The sequence below is a fragment of the Neolamprologus multifasciatus genome, chromosome 22 (assembly GCF_963576455.1).
Source record: "Neolamprologus multifasciatus chromosome 22, fNeoMul1.2, whole genome shotgun sequence".
NCBI lineage: Eukaryota > Metazoa > Chordata > Actinopteri > Cichliformes > Cichlidae > Neolamprologus > Neolamprologus multifasciatus.
In genome coordinates this window covers 14,416,438-14,431,277 of record NC_140459.1, presented here as the reverse complement: position 1 = coordinate 14,431,277, position 14,840 = coordinate 14,416,438, and the positions used below count along the sequence as shown (strand labels likewise).

General features: G+C 40.3%; 2 protein-coding genes across 5 annotated transcripts; both read right to left on the bottom strand.

Moving 5' to 3' along the window:
• Nucleotides 1-823: 823 nt before the first annotated feature.
• Nucleotides 824-9,291, bottom strand: krit1 (KRIT1 ankyrin repeat containing). Of its 3 annotated transcripts, none has more exons than XM_085148144.1 (18): nt 9,094-9,291; nt 7,239-7,345; nt 6,608-6,777; nt 6,254-6,410; nt 6,064-6,156; nt 5,830-5,959; nt 5,498-5,741; nt 5,299-5,414; nt 5,003-5,146; nt 4,724-4,880; nt 4,342-4,449; nt 2,772-2,928; nt 2,457-2,608; nt 2,196-2,362; nt 2,007-2,094; nt 1,703-1,909; nt 1,212-1,328; nt 824-1,126 (listed from the first exon to the last, which is right to left on the bottom strand). In XM_085148144.1, exons 3-18 carry the CDS (start codon nt 6,707-6,709, stop codon nt 1,037-1,039), a joined length of 2,229 nt encoding a protein of 742 aa, XP_085004270.1. In that variant the 5' UTR covers nt 6,710-6,777; nt 7,239-7,345; nt 9,094-9,291; the 3' UTR covers nt 824-1,036. The 3 variants fall into 3 exon arrangements, with proteins under 3 accessions (XP_085004270.1, XP_085004272.1, XP_085004269.1); XM_085148146.1 differs by having other exon boundaries at nt 7,277-7,345; XM_085148143.1 differs by lacking the exon at nt 7,239-7,345.
• A 1,471-nt stretch (nt 9,292-10,762) lies between these two features.
• rpz2 (rapunzel 2) lies at nt 10,763-14,724 on the bottom strand. Of its 2 annotated transcripts, XM_085148148.1 has the most exons (3): nt 14,593-14,722; nt 13,484-13,576; nt 10,763-11,860 (listed from the first exon to the last, which is right to left on the bottom strand). In XM_085148148.1, exon 3 carries the CDS (start codon nt 11,811-11,813, stop codon nt 11,127-11,129), a length of 687 nt encoding a protein of 228 aa, XP_085004274.1. In that variant the 5' UTR covers nt 11,814-11,860; nt 13,484-13,576; nt 14,593-14,722; the 3' UTR covers nt 10,763-11,126. The 2 variants fall into 2 exon arrangements, with proteins under 2 accessions (XP_085004274.1, XP_085004275.1); XM_085148149.1 differs by lacking the exon at nt 13,484-13,576 and having other exon boundaries at nt 14,597-14,724.
• Nucleotides 14,725-14,840: the final 116 nt, after the last annotated feature.

Below are 14,840 nucleotides of genomic sequence, written 5' to 3'. Positions count from 1 at the left end.
TTTTTTAAAAAAAATTTTAACTTTTTCCTATACCTCCAGAATTCAACAATACGCGACGTTAAAGTCCTGCAAAGATAACGAAATATATAACATTTAATATTATATTATTATATAAACGTTTACAGCAATAAATGAGCTGGTTTGCAGTTTGTTGGGGGTGTGTCGGATCATTAATGATTGTGAGTGCTATCATGAAATTAGCAATACATGAGCGTGCACAATAGCAACATTTTCCTTTCAGTAAAAGCATAAAATCAATTGCAAAACCTTAAATAAGTAACTAATAACCACTTCAAAATCCTCTGATGGAGTGCAACTAGTACAGGAGCTGGGCTACAAATATGTTTTAAATGAGGTTTATTTTCATCAGTAGCCTTGAAAACCTCATAAGTTCAGTTCTTTAATATACATTATTTTAAAATATATGCAAATATATATATGTGTGCCAAGAAAATATCCTCCATAGCTTTACACCACCAGGTGAGACCATGAAATGTTTGGTGATGATGCACAAGCTGTAGGTTTCCTGTTCTTAACTGGCAAGAGAAGACCGCCCAGTATGGTCTTCTGCTTTAATGTTTGATGTAGTGTGCATTCAGAGACGCTCTTCTGCATATCTTGGTTGCAGCGAGCTGTTATTTGAGTAACTGATGCCTTCCTTTCACCTAAAACAGCCCAGCCACTATTCTCCAACTTCTGGCATCAACAGGGCATTTTCACCCAGTGAAGAGAGAAGAGAGAGTGATTTTCAGCCTCCATCGAATGAATTCCTCTAAAAACAACATTGTCATTTCTGCCTAAATATGAAAAACACATCTGATCATACAATCAATCACTTTATTAAATAATAAACATATTTACATGCCATCAAAATCCAGGAAACATTAAAATAGAGAATGTGAAGTATATCACTAAGCCAGTTGTACAAAATGAGGCTCTTGTGGAGAGGCTTTCCAGAGTTACTGCAGTCAGATGATGGTCGGAACAAACAACCCAAACTGGGAATTTTTTTGGCAGGTGGTTTCTTCAACAGTTTTCAGCCATAGGCGTATTTGTCTGTGATGCCTTTCTCATTTGGAGTTATCTGCCCACTCAGTTTCATTAAGAGCTTCACAATAAGGCCAGCCTGAAGGGAAAGAATAGACCTTAAAGGTTAACAACCATATATATTTCAATAAATATTATTTGGATTTCAAGAAAAGCTTTATTACCTGTTTTGTGTGCACGATGAAGTTCATTTTGTTGTCACCACTGTGTATCTGGAAATACTGGTCTGCATGTCCAAGCTGCCATATAAACGTGCTATACTCTAAACTGATGAGAAGGACCTGCAAAAGAAGATGTCACATCAAGCATCTTCAACTAAAACTTAAAAACTATAACACAAATACAGCATTATCGTTTAATCTATCCTACGGTAAGCCCAGAGCGAATATTTAAGTAAAAATCTAACTAATCTAAGAATGCAAGTTCAAATACATTCTATAGATGCAAACTGCCTTGTGCTATTGTGCTTCAATTGAGTACGTAGTGCATATGCTTTAAAAACAGGCAAATTGGTGTGGGAGGGCCCATGCTCATAGTCATCCATCCATTTGCTCCACCAAGCTGAAGAATAAGTAGCTTTGTAGCTTTACATTCACAAACTAGAGCTTAAAACATAAAAAACAAAAATTAAAAACCCAGCAAGATGGCATTTTACCTTAGTTTCCATGTTCATGAGATGCAGTCCCTTTGTGTTCACCCCCACGTAGACACGGATGACTTTGTGGTTGCTTGCGCTGGCCTTTGTGTAGACCTGGCCTGTGAAGAAAGCTGCTCCGTAGGTCGGGATGTCCCAGCAGTTCTGCAAGAAGAGCCGCTGCAGGTGGTGCATCTCTTTACTGACCCCCTCGCTGGTGCTCAGAGCCTGTTGGTGAGAGAGGGACAGGACCTGATGTCATCTCAGGGAACACTGAAATGTATTTATAAGATAAAAAGTAATTAAAATAAAAACACAAGTGTACTTTATACTCATGAAGAATCCTGTTGGTCCAGTGGTATGCTTTGCTTTTCACCTTGGATATCGGCACGATTGATTTGAGGTTTTCCTCACTGTTTACATAAAGCACAGATTTTACCAGAATGCAAATAAATCAGTTTTGTTCGAGCAGATATTAAAAGTGATTTAAACACAAATATGATTCGTCTCTTACTTGAGGAACCCTTGCTTGTGCTTCTTACTCTCATAGTTGCCATAGATGATTTGCAGGAGGAGGCTGGCCAGTGTGATCAGCTTGTTGTCTGGAGCAGGGAAGAAGCCCTTGAGAAGGCAGTGCCGGGCCTCGTCAAACAGGATAAGGATGGCCAGGGGATCCTCCACCTGAAACAAAGCCACCAGCAGGAAGCTGATGAAGAGCTCTCAAAACATTTCGAGTTGAGCTGTCACTGATGCTTAGGTGGTGAAAGTGACCTACCTTTTTCTCAATTTCAAGGGGCAGTCGGACGTCCCTGCGGAGGAAGAGCTGTGGCGTTTCCCTTTGAGGATCCAGCACTGTGAGATCTGTCACAATCTCAGTCCAGATCCGGAGGTGCTGCAGGGGTTTGTGGTACGGCTTCAGCTGCAGGTCTAACACACAAAACCCACACACACACACACACACACACACACACACACATCTTTCTGGGATCTTGCAGTTATACCACTAACTACAGCTTTTGGTCTTTATTGCATTGATGTTACTAAATTAAATAAATAAATGCATTTGAAAAGAAGAAACAAGTGGACTCACGGAGGTTCTCTGAGCAGATCCAGATGGTGAAGTATTGCTGGGTCTCCTGAGACAGACGCATCCCCTCCATGATCTGCTGCACAGTTGTGTTGTTGCCATGCTTGAGCTCTACGGAGCGATACGAGCCGTCCATGCGGTAGATGCGCACCTTCTCGTACTGTGGATCACAAACAGCACAAATGGTGGATTTCTTAATATTAAGCTTAAAGTCAAAAGACACGACGTTGTAGTCTCACTCCAAACGCTTTATTCTTTACGCCATCTTACACCCCGTACACACCAGCAAAAACTCACCGCGGGCAACAGTACTCTCGTGATATAACAGAAAATAACAAGTTAACAATCTTCCCCTTTCTTTTTAAAAATAAAAGTATAAACCCCTCTTTAAAAGATTTGTATACATATATATGTAAACCAAAAAAACTTGTCAACATTGTTGAACGTTCAGGAAACATTTTAATACGCTTCGCTTTACTTAAAGCATACTATAACACTTTAAAAAAAGTGTTATATCAGAAGGAAGCTGTCATGTCTGTTCTGTGTTGTTATAACTGCACATGTGCATGTGTTTTACTGCATACCCCTTTTCTTCAAACAAGGAAAAAAAATATCAAAATGAGTGAACGTATCTATGCCAGACTCACTATCAACAACATATAAGGTTAATTAAACATGGCACGAGCAAACAAACTAAACAATGATTAGCTCATTATAAAAAAAAGCATGAAAAGCACAGCTACAAAAATCCACAAGCTTTGCTGCTATAATCCAGAGCTTTCATGACTCAACCCCTCGAGGCCACTCCTTTGCCCAATATCAGAAACATAATTCTTTATGGAGTGCTGATTTCTATTTAAGGAAAAGACAATAATGACATGCAAAATAAGAGTGAAACATGGATTAGTCCCGGGAATGTCTGACACCGTTGACTGTTCTTGAAGGAATATCACCAACAGGCAATCAAAAAAACTTAACTGCCAGGGAATTACATTCACAAGTCACTTTATTAGGTACATCTTTCCAATTGCTTATCAACACAACCCATTGCATTAAGACAAGTAGACATGGTCAAGATGACCTGCTGTAGTTAAAACAGGGAAGAATTGTGATAAAGGTGACTTTGAACGTGGCATCAGAGATCAACCTAGTTATTATCTTGCCCAAGGATCCTTTGGCACGCAGACTGGAGCAACCAGGGATCAACCCAGCAACCTTCCAATTGGTGCACGATGTGCTCCTGAGCTACAGCTACCTCATTTGGATCCAAAGCAGCATTTATATTCTCCTCAAACTCAATTATGTTTTATCGTTTATTATTTTGTTATTACCATTTTATGTACTGTGATGCCTTTAGGATGCCATATTTGTTTAACAACTATTATGTTATATTAAAATACAACAACGCCTGCAAATCAATCAGCAAAAATATATGCATTGGGAAGTCTATACTTATGGGCTTAAGTATGCTGAAGTGTATTTAGAAATAATTGCAAACTTTATCTCGATAACATCCTGAAAAGGCTGTTGCTCCACACAAAGGAATAACAAATAGTGTAACTGTGTGACTCACTGGTTTGCTGTTGGCTTGCTGCAGAAGTTTCACAGTCTCCTCCCACTCGTTCTGTTTGTTCTCCTCGCACACTTGGAGCGGTGATCTCTTCTGCTGGTCTTCTATGTGCTATTGGTGGAGGAGTCAGTATCATGACATAGTGATTAATGTTTACCACTTTATTTGCAATCTGGATGGTATGTGGATACTAATAAAAGACAAATCAGCAATTATTATTATTATTACAAACCAATAAAAAAAGTTACATTTAGCTGCAACAGCATTTCCTTGAAGTAATAATTAAAAATATATATATAAAAACTGTGCTAATGTGTCACAATGCTGCTCTTGGAAAAAAAAGAAAAAAAAAAAAGAAAAAGGAAGTTAAGTGTTAAATTTGTACCCGGTCGATCTCAGGGTGCTGCAGCAGCAGTTGGACGATCTCTGCGTGGCCTCCTCGGGCTGCAAAGTGCAGGGGGGAGCTGAGCTGGCCGTTCAGCAGGTTGGGATTACAGTTACCCTTCTCCAGCAGCAGCTTGGTTGCCTCAACTTTACCGTGCCTGGATAGAACCACATGAATATCAAACTTAAACATAAGTCATGGAAAAAAAAGACCAGGAAAATAAGAAATTTTGGATACTTTTAAGCCTTTCTTGAGCTGTCAGATGAGCAGGAGACTCACCAGCAGGCATAGTGTATGGGAGCCCAGTGATCGTTGTCCAGCTGCTTGACTGAGAAACCGCTGTCCAGAAGCTTAGAGATCAGCTCAGTGTCTCCTTCCAGGGCGCTGCGGTGGAGAGGAAAGTCGTCCACCCACTGGTGATCCCTGTGGAGGCAGGAATTTATGCTGAAGAGAACAGTGACTAAACATGACTTCAGTTCAAGGCATCCACGTTGTTAATCGAGACTGTCCAGTACGCCCCAAAAAGAGACAAAGTTAGACAAAGTCGATAGCAGTTAACCAAAACAAGCCCTCACTTGTCTTCTGTCACACAGTTGGGTCCATGCTGCCATTTCTCCCTCTTGGGGATCTGGATCTTGGAATAGTCTGGTGCCCCGAGCCCAAAGTATGGGTTGATGATAACTTTGTCCACCTGCAGACAAAACAAAAGGAGGGCGATTTAAGTTTCCAAATCCACCAGAAGAATTACGTTTCTTTGCATATATAAAGCCTTACCCTGTTGGTGTACTGCAGATCTGAGCCGTAGAGTGGATTCAGGATGCACATGTCAGCCTTCTCCAGGGACATCATCTTGCTCTTGATCTCCAGAGCAGTGTAGCCCATGTGCAGACCCTCATCACTCAGTTTGCCCTCACTGCTGTAAGCCGGATTGCTTACGTTGGTCTTCACCCGCTCCACGGGTGCTGGTCTGAATAAAGCAGGGATGGCATGAGGCACAGTGTGCTGCTCTGCTAACCATCTGCGGAGGGGAAAGAAGCAAAGGGAAGGGGCGTTTACCTCTGACAAAATCTCAGAGCTAAAGAGCACATTTACAGACTTCTCCTTACTTGTCTAAAGCCAGGAGCATCTTGGAGGTGACGGAGCAGAAGTGAGTGCTGGTCTCACTGCACACCCGCATTATGTCGTGGAAGCAGTAAAAGCTGGGGCTCCCGGGGCTGTGGACAGGCTTGCTGTTGTCTGTATAGAAGGACTCATTAATCTACTGCATGCACAGCTTAAACTTTGTTAAATGTTAAATAAAATCAGCTAGATCAGTTCAGGATGAGATATAGTTTACTTACCTTTAACACTGACTGGTACAACAAAAAGTGAGGCTTCTTTCCCTTCATTGTCACCTTCAAGAATAAATTTCTTCATGTGCACCACACGCTTTCCTGCACACCAAAAACACTGGTTAGATCAGTGGTTCCTAACTCTCCCCCCAAAAAACAGTTTAATAAATCAGCTTGTGCACAAATGCGTCAGCCTCACCAGCGCAGCTTTGGTTACTGGAGAGCGGTTTGATCGTTTCATCAACATAATCCAATATGGATTTGGATTTGTCTCCTCCTGCTTTGAGCTTTGTTGCCAGAAGGACTTTCTTTCTTTTCTTCTCCTTCCCCTCTAAAGGCAATTCTTTTAAAAGGATCTACCCAGACGCCAGAGGAAAAACATGCAAACAGAGGCTCAGTTAGGAACTCCAGTGGGTCTGAATTCACTGAAGGGTGTTTATTATTCATGCATACAGCAGTGATATGCCCAAACCAACAATACATTACAGGACAGTGTTTTTTCCACCTCACTGTAAGACGTCGAGGACAGTTTGTTAATTGATTGTCTGCCTACCTCATAGGCTTTGGCTCTGTATTCTTTCGAGCTCAGGCTGACTTGATTCTTCGGACGAAGCACAGCAACAAACACATCCTCGAGGGTGTCCTCGTTGCCCATCGTGGCGTCTTTTCCTCAGACCTGAGAAAATATGCTACATGGGGGCCAAATGCCGTGGAGAGACATGCCTAAAACATGGGGGAAAAAAAATATCAAAAAAGGTGAAGGTTGCAAAGAAAAGTAATTCAGTGCTTGAGCAGTGACACTCTGTCTATACACAGGTTTAACTGATCACAGAGCGCCTACACTTTAGAAACTTTGGATTCCAACACCAAAGCAAGTGACCAACCTGGAGCCCCACAGCTCTCACTGCCAAAACCAATCACCCATTCACACAATTTTATAATCTTTATAATGTCCAACGTTGTTTAATGCTGTCACCACGTGGACAGAGAAAGTGAACACACCCATGTGGGAGTTTGCAGTTACATGCAAACTAAATGCGCTTAACACAGAAGATCAAAAACATAAAACCTGTGGCAGTGAAAACAGCAAAATACAGCAACCCACCCCCATCACCACCTATTTAGGGATTAAAAAGGGTCAAGTCTGTTTTTAAATTTATGCACAGTTCTCAGATCTCAGTGACCTTGTTCCAAAGAACTGGACCACAATAACTGCAAGCACCTTCAACACACTTGGATCTAATTCTGGGGATCTGGACCTGGATCTGGACCTGGATCTGGACCTGGTGACCTGAGAGGTCAGATAGGGTTGTAAAGAGTGTGTCTGAAGGTTCTCAGTCATCTAGTAAACAGTGGGCAAGTCAGAGATATACCGGGTGTGGTGAGGGCAAACCATTAAAATACTTTTATTAGTTAATAAAGCTTTCAAAGGCAATTTTATAATTGTACTGGGAACAAATTAAGTTCCTTCAGTACTGAGGCAATATGCTCAAACTTTCATGTGCCTGTAAGGACTGTGTGCCATGTTGTGATCTTAAGTCATCCTACTGATGACTTGGGTAATCCAGTGAATAGAGCGTTACAATAATCTAACCTGCTTGATGTGAATGCATGAACCAATTTCTCAGTCAGTTTGAGATAAGGATTTTCTAACCTCAGATATATTTTTAAGGGATAGAAAGCACTTCTAGTAACCTTATTGATGTCATAATCAAACCTGGGATCAAGTCCAGAACTGTTGATTTGTTAACTTGCTCACTGTGTATCAGAGAAAGGGCTGAGGCATATGAACAAATTTTCTGTTTCCGTCGTCGTCTCTGGCTGTCTTCTAGCACTTGCGGGTGTAGCACTTATGCTGCACCCAAAGTAAGTGTGTTAAGGACTGCTGCAAACGTCACTCTCAAGTTTGACTCAACAGCTGTGGAGTTGTGAAGCATAGCGGTGCACCATAGAGAACCTTTTAACCCCGTCCTCCTTGATGCCTTTTGTCTTGTACAACATAAAATATTCACAAAGACCACGTTTACCACACTGAGGTAGTACCCCCCTCCCCCAAACCAATCACACAATTTAATGAATACCTCGTAAACACACGAAGTGTAAGATGAGACCTGCTGCCAAATTTGCACACAAATCAGAAAAAGAGAAAATATCCAGTGACAGGCAGTTCTCTAAGGTGACAATGCCCTGCTGATGCCATAGCAAGGCAACAACAACTCAAATAGGTAAAAGGTATGCAGAAGAGCACCCTGACGCAGAAGTCCACACCAGGTACCACAGCTGTCAGCTAAGAACAGAAAATTTAGACTTCAATTCACAGGGACTCACCAAAATTGGACAACAGAAGAATGGAAAAGCATTTCTGCTGCTAGATCAAATGGTAGCGTCAGAATAATCCACAGTTCAGCCTGCCGCTGGTGGTGTAACAGTGTGGGAGATATTTTACTGGCATACTTTGGCCTCTTTAGTACCATCAGAGCCTCATTTACACTGCACAGCAAACCTGAGTATTTTTGTTGACCATGTCCATCTCTTTACGACTACGGTGCAGGATAACACACCATGTAACAAGCTCAAATATTCTCAAATTGCTTTAAAATATACCTCTACATATATATTCTTTTATTATTTCATATTGTATACCTACTATTTTTAATTTTGTAGTGTATTTACACCATTTTATTTATTGTATCTTATTTGTAGTCACTTTTGAGCTGCATATAAATAAGTAAAATATAATTTAACACACAGTAAAACTAGTAAGAGTCATCTCAGACACAAACTTGTTGAGTTCAAAGACAGGTCACGCCCCGGAAACCCGGCTCGGCTGTCTTTAAACTGTTATTACACGAACACCTTTACATGTTGTATTTTACACACACACACACGGTATACACTGTCGTATTCAACCAGTTTTCATACATTTCCTTGTCCACGTTAAACGACAGAACTTTTAGAGCGGAGTCAGCAGCAGTAGCCGGGATGCTACACTCATCTTCATCAATGTTTTTTTCCGCTCGCCGAGCAGCTGAAACTTACCGAAAGCGACGTGACTTTCTTTCAAAACCACCAAACGGAGCTTTCCTCGGCTCTCCGCTCGTCTTAATTGGGTTAAATTAGCGGTCTGAAGCCGGGAGGTTGCCCCAGCACCGCTTCCAGGAGGAGTTATTTTTGGGTTGAGGTAGTTGCAGGCCTTTTTAAGACGGGGCAGGGCTGCAGAGACAAACAGAGGAATCACGTTACGTTTGAGTGCAGCAGCTGCGGCAGGACGACAGAGGACTCTGCTGGTGAGGGGGACCACGTACACTCAATAACAAAGCATGAGCGTCAGGTAGAGTCTGCTGTGCTCGTATTTAAAGACTTATTTATGGATATATTAAGAAAAAAAATCAAATCTATCTCTAATTTTTTCTGAGTTTTTCAGAATTTCAATGTGATTTATTGTCCTCTTAAAAGACCGCCTCCCCCGAAAAAAGCTATGGAAGCTTGTTTAAATATTTTTTTTGAATTGTCATCCATAAGTCAAAATTTCAGGTCATTAGCTCAAATTTTGACTTACAGGCTTTGAAATGTTGAGATAGCCGAAATTTTGACATAATAACATAATAATAATTCAGAAGTTTTACAAGTAGTAGTACGTGTTTTGCTTGCTATGAAGGCTATATGCAATTTTTAGGATAATAAAAAATAAAATTTGAATTGAATATTATAGCCAAGAGCTAATATAGATAGATAGATAGATAGATAGATAGATAGATAGATAGATAGATAGATAGATAGATAGATAGTTTAGGTGTTTCTCCGCTAGAGGGGTGTATAAAGCAAATAAACGTATGTATATTCAAAGCTATTTATTGCTTTAATTGGATCAGTTGTATAACTTAAGCTAGTGATGTCTTTCATTAGCCTTAATGAATTAGCAAATTTAACTTAAATGTGTGTTGAATATATCCCGATCAATGATATTCCTCACATTAGTTCCCACACTTTCTCACACTAGTCTTCAACCCTGACTGATAAAAAGGGAACATTTTTTGTATATATATTTGAAGAACTGGTAAAACTCTCACTGTCAAAAGCGACCTCCCAAATCACTTCGACTTGAAATTTCAAGTTCATTTTTTAGAGGTTTGTGTTATTAAGCTGAAATTTTGAGGAAATCTGAAACTATGTGTTTTGTTTTGTTTTGATTTTTTTACAGGCAGACTCAAATTTCCATATAGGAAAATCGAAAGCTGACAGGAACTCTGGGAAAGAGTGTGGGGGAATAACACACTGGGGGTGGTTTTGGGGCAACCTTGAACCCATACCTCTACATATGGGTTTTGCATATGGGTCACCTGCTCAACCAAGTGAGCTGCACAGTAGATTCACCCCAGTGCTATTTATGCTTAAAGCATAATCATAATTCATGAATTATGTAGTCTGTACTCTAACAGACTACATAACAGGCTTCTTTACACCCAGTATAATTACTACATTGTTGAACTCAGTGAAAGAAAGGAATGTATTAAATAGACATCAAGTTCTCATGAAGTCAAGTCAATTGTTTTGCTGGTATTATGAAAGCAGTTTCTGTTTCAGAGAGCCACTTTTCAAAAGGAACTGAAGTATGGATATAAATAAAATTCTTGTGAGTTTATTAACTGTGTAGTAGGGTTTGGTTTCTAGCAACTCAGCAGACTGAGTTATTAGAGAAGTTCCAGACTTGCCCCTCATGAATTGACTTTATTTTTTTGCTGCAGCTTTATTTCACAAATATACAACTTGACTGTATAATAATTCATACATTTTATTGTATAAAATTTCAGCATCTATTGAGGCGCAGCACAAAGCAGCTGAACATTATAGTGGTAACTCTGAAAGCAGTATACATTGTCAAGACAACAAGTAAGATGCTGCAGTACAACCATCCAGTGCAGCTCAAGTGCTCAAATGAAAACATGGCTTTGGTCTTACATATATTTTTATATAATAGCATAATTAATTTTTTTAATCAACAGCTGAGAGTCCTGATTGGTCCCCTTGTTAGTACCACCAGACTCAAAGGATGTCATCTCTCCTTGTGGGGCTTAGGATGCTTGGGGTTTGCACTCGCTGAGCACCTCCTGCATCTTCTCCTGGATGTCCTGCACCCTGCCAGTCCACTTCTCGCGCACTTCATCTTCATCGTCCTCTGTTACAGCTGTGTAGCCCATGAGGGCAATGAGGCCCATGTGGAAGAGGTGGGTGATGTGTGAACAGCGGCGCTCCATGATTTCTCGGTCGCCTTCACAGTGTTCAAAGTACACTTTTAGCAGCGGTTTTCCGAATAGCGTTTGTGTACCCACCACGCCACGATAATACACATCCAGGCTCATGTCAGACTTGTCCCTCTCATAAATCTTCTCAAAGATCTCCATGTGGCGTATGGCGTTGCCTGGATCTTTCTTCACCAGTGCCACCATGTTGTTGAAGGCATTGTACTGGTGCTTGATGTACTCCTCGTACTTGCCGTAGGTTTCGTTCACCTCGTCAATGTGGATCTTCTTCAGGCATTCCTGGTTCTTCTGAGAGATGCTCTGCAGTTTGGTGTGGATCGCCTGAAAGTCCTTCTCCAGAGGATGATCCTCTTCGTCCATCAGGCCCTTGCGAGCCACTCCAACCAGGGAAGAGACAACACCAAAGATGGGGTCAATGGAGGAGGCGAAGGAGGAAACCTTCTCCACACAGCACAACACTTTGGCTGCGGTCTTCTTGATTTGTGCTGAATCAGCCATCACTGCTGTTTTTCTTCTGCCACGTTAAAAGTGCACACAGAGTGAATCTGGAGAGACAGAACAAAATATTTTAAGGTTAAACAGACTAATTCTTATACAGCACCTTTCTGCTCTATTTGAGCACTCAAAGTGCTTTCTTCTTAAAAGCTTCATTCACCAAAAAACTTTTCACCTAATATTCACACACTGGATCGAAAACATCTGGAGCAATTAAGGGTTTAGTATACTCCCCAAGGTTGCTTTGATATCCAGACTAGAGGAGTCAGAGATTGAACCACCGATCTTTCAACTGGTAGATAGCCCTCTCTACTTACTGGCCCAGCAAAACTGCATCCACACTGTGCTAGATACAGCACATGACCACACCAGCTTTAACTCTGAACTGGGTTGCAAATCCCTCTTTTTCTTATGGCTGCTCCCGTCACTCATCCAAGTGACTTCTGAAGATCTAAGTGCTACATCCAGATGAACAGAATCCACTTTTTGACATGTTTTGTTAACTATTTTATCATTTTGCTGCCACTACAATTAGATACCCTTCCAAAAAACCCCCCGCTGGAATGAAAACCTGCCCACGTTTTGCACCTAACAGGTGTGTTAAGTCACAAACTTTTCCCCCCTTTTCACAGGCCAACTAAAAACAAGCTCATGGCTAACTGCTGGCATACACACGTCACCAGCTGCTGCCTATGCACCATATCGTGTAGAGTAATACTTAAAGGTGTCATCTTACACTTAATGTTATGGGCAACATGTGACAGGGAAGGCATGTGTCATTACTGATAAACCTTTTGGTGTTTTCTAAGTTTTTCATGTAAAAACACAAGGAAGAATGTTGTTAACAAAGTAAAAGTCCAGTTCAGTGATACTTCATATGTGACAGAGCACAAAAAGACCCACAAATAATCGCGTCTATGATACGTGAGCAACAAACTTTTGTCATTTTATGTCAAAAAAAGTTACTAATTCTTAGAAAACTTGTAACAACATATAGTTTAAGTTTAAAGAGAAGTATTCAGCTAAAATTAAACAAGCATGGTTTTATAATTTCAATCACCGGCATTTTGTTTGCAGTAAAGCACAAAAAATACATTTTTATGCAAAATAATATGTTAAAGACTCAAAGATGATCAATTCTTAATGACATAAAGAAGGATATAAGCGAATTATTTCATTTAGGAAGCATAAATCGAGACATTTTACTGAATGATTACTTACCACATCAGTGTAAATGTTCATCTGTGAAACTATGCATCCACATCTAATAGCAGTGCATCTTTGTCATACTTCTAGCATTAATCATCAATCTCAATGTTGTCGTGCTGGAAAAATAACTCAGGGATAACAGTAGGTGTGTCTATTTGTAGTAACACTAGAAAGACTGGAAACAAAGACATGGCTCCAGGTTGTGAACTTCAGTAGATCATCTACTGAGCACTTTCAATCCCAGAAGCTATTTCTTTTGGCAGCTTTAACCTAAACCCAGTCTCGGGATTGTGTTGCTGTTTGTTTCCAAGCTTGTTTCTCTCATTTCCTGATTCTCTGCCTCTCCTACATGAGTCACCCTGGCATGCTGCTATCAGTCCCCCCTATCAGACTTGCTTTCAAATAGACTCTAAACACCCTTCAGATCAGAGACTGTGAAGCACAGAAGGCAGATGTTTACTCACCAAAGATAAAACTGCTGGTATTCCTCAGTCTACTGCAGCCGTCTGGCTTTGCTTTCCACCATTTTCCACCCTATAGTCAAATAAGGACAACCCCTTTCTGCCAAATAAGGGAGCAGATACAAGGAAGTGAGTCATGCATGCTCTGTGCTGATTGGCTGAGAGAGTCCATCTAGAAACACTGTGGCTGAAGCTCCAACCACAGACTGGAACACCAGCCCTTGTCGCCCTTGTTGCCTTTTGTCATTGTTTTAATCATATGGTCACACACCTTCCCAACCAGTTTGGGTGACGAGATACTACAGAAATTATCAGTGAAATGAAGTGAAATGCATCATCGCGCCTAATGAGCAGAAACAAATGTCTCCCTATTGTCTTTGCTGCTTATGTGTATTAGTATCAGTATCATCATGAAAGAAATATTTATTCATCGTCTTTGCATTCATTCGTTCATTCATTTTTCAGGATGTGAGTTGAGACGAATAACAAAAGAAAACCTGTGTTTCTGGAAATGGCTTTGTTTACTAGTGAAAAAGAACATTTCAAGATACAGTATCACTGCCTGCTGACAGCAGCTTTCATTTGAATATTTTTCATACTAGTCACATAAAACTTACGTACACACTTTTATTTTTTTGGTATGTTTTCTTTTTAGCATTGAGACACAAAAATATAAAAATAAATAAATAAATATTGGCGCACTAAGAGTTTAGCAAGAGGAAATGTTATTTAAACCTAAGAGTTTTATGTTTATTTAAAATTACATGTGTTCACGAGGAAGTCAAATGGAAACAAAGTGTTACTTTTTGACCACCAGAATTGAGTCTAAGCTTTCGCCTCCCCTCTTATTTACAAAGGTCTCTCCATATTTTTGATTTGGTTGACTTTTTACACTGGAAATTTAGATACAACCCCAAAGGGAAGAGAAAATATAATTTTTTACAACTTGGGTAAAGTGACCCTCTAATTATCCTAAAAAGTCTACACAGACTGAGTGCGCTTTTAGGAACAAGGTGACATACATACAGAAGGATCTTGAGTTTTACCAACATAAACAAATAAGGAAAATGTCTGCCTTAAACAAGAGGCTGGTCTAGGTTCAGTTTCAAAACTTGCCTTGCAAAGCCTGATTTTCCTGGTACGATGTCTGCTGGGAAAAACAGCCAATGACAGCAACAGCCCTGGCAGATTTAAGAGCGTGATAAAACTGATTTCATTCATAATGAAGAAGATAATGTTAAAAAAAATAGTGTCAGATATGTACAGATTATGTAAGAGAAGCCATTCTGATAACCAGAGTCATTGGATCAAAGTCTGAAGTATCCAGAGGATTCCTGAGGTCATCATGCTGTCATTAAAT

What these genes read in the sequence shown, in the direction of transcription:
- rpz2 (XM_085148149.1), bottom strand. Translation starts at nt 11,813, where the DNA reads ATGGCTGATTCAGCACAAATCAAGAAGACCGCAGCCAAAGTGTTGTGC.
- krit1 (XM_085148144.1), bottom strand. Translation starts at nt 6,709, where the DNA reads ATGGGCAACGAGGACACCCTCGAGGATGTGTTTGTTGCTGTGCTTCGT. An exon ending in ATGCTCCTGGCTTTAGACAA is followed by an intron (nt 5,742 to 5,829) that starts GTAAGGAGAAGT and finishes TCCCCTCCGCAG; the next exon opens with ATGGTTAGCAGAGCAGCACA. An exon ending in GATCTGCTCAGAGAACCTCC is followed by an intron (nt 2,609 to 2,771) that starts GTGAGTCCACTT and finishes TTTGTGTGTTAG; the next exon opens with ACCTGCAGCTGAAGCCGTAC.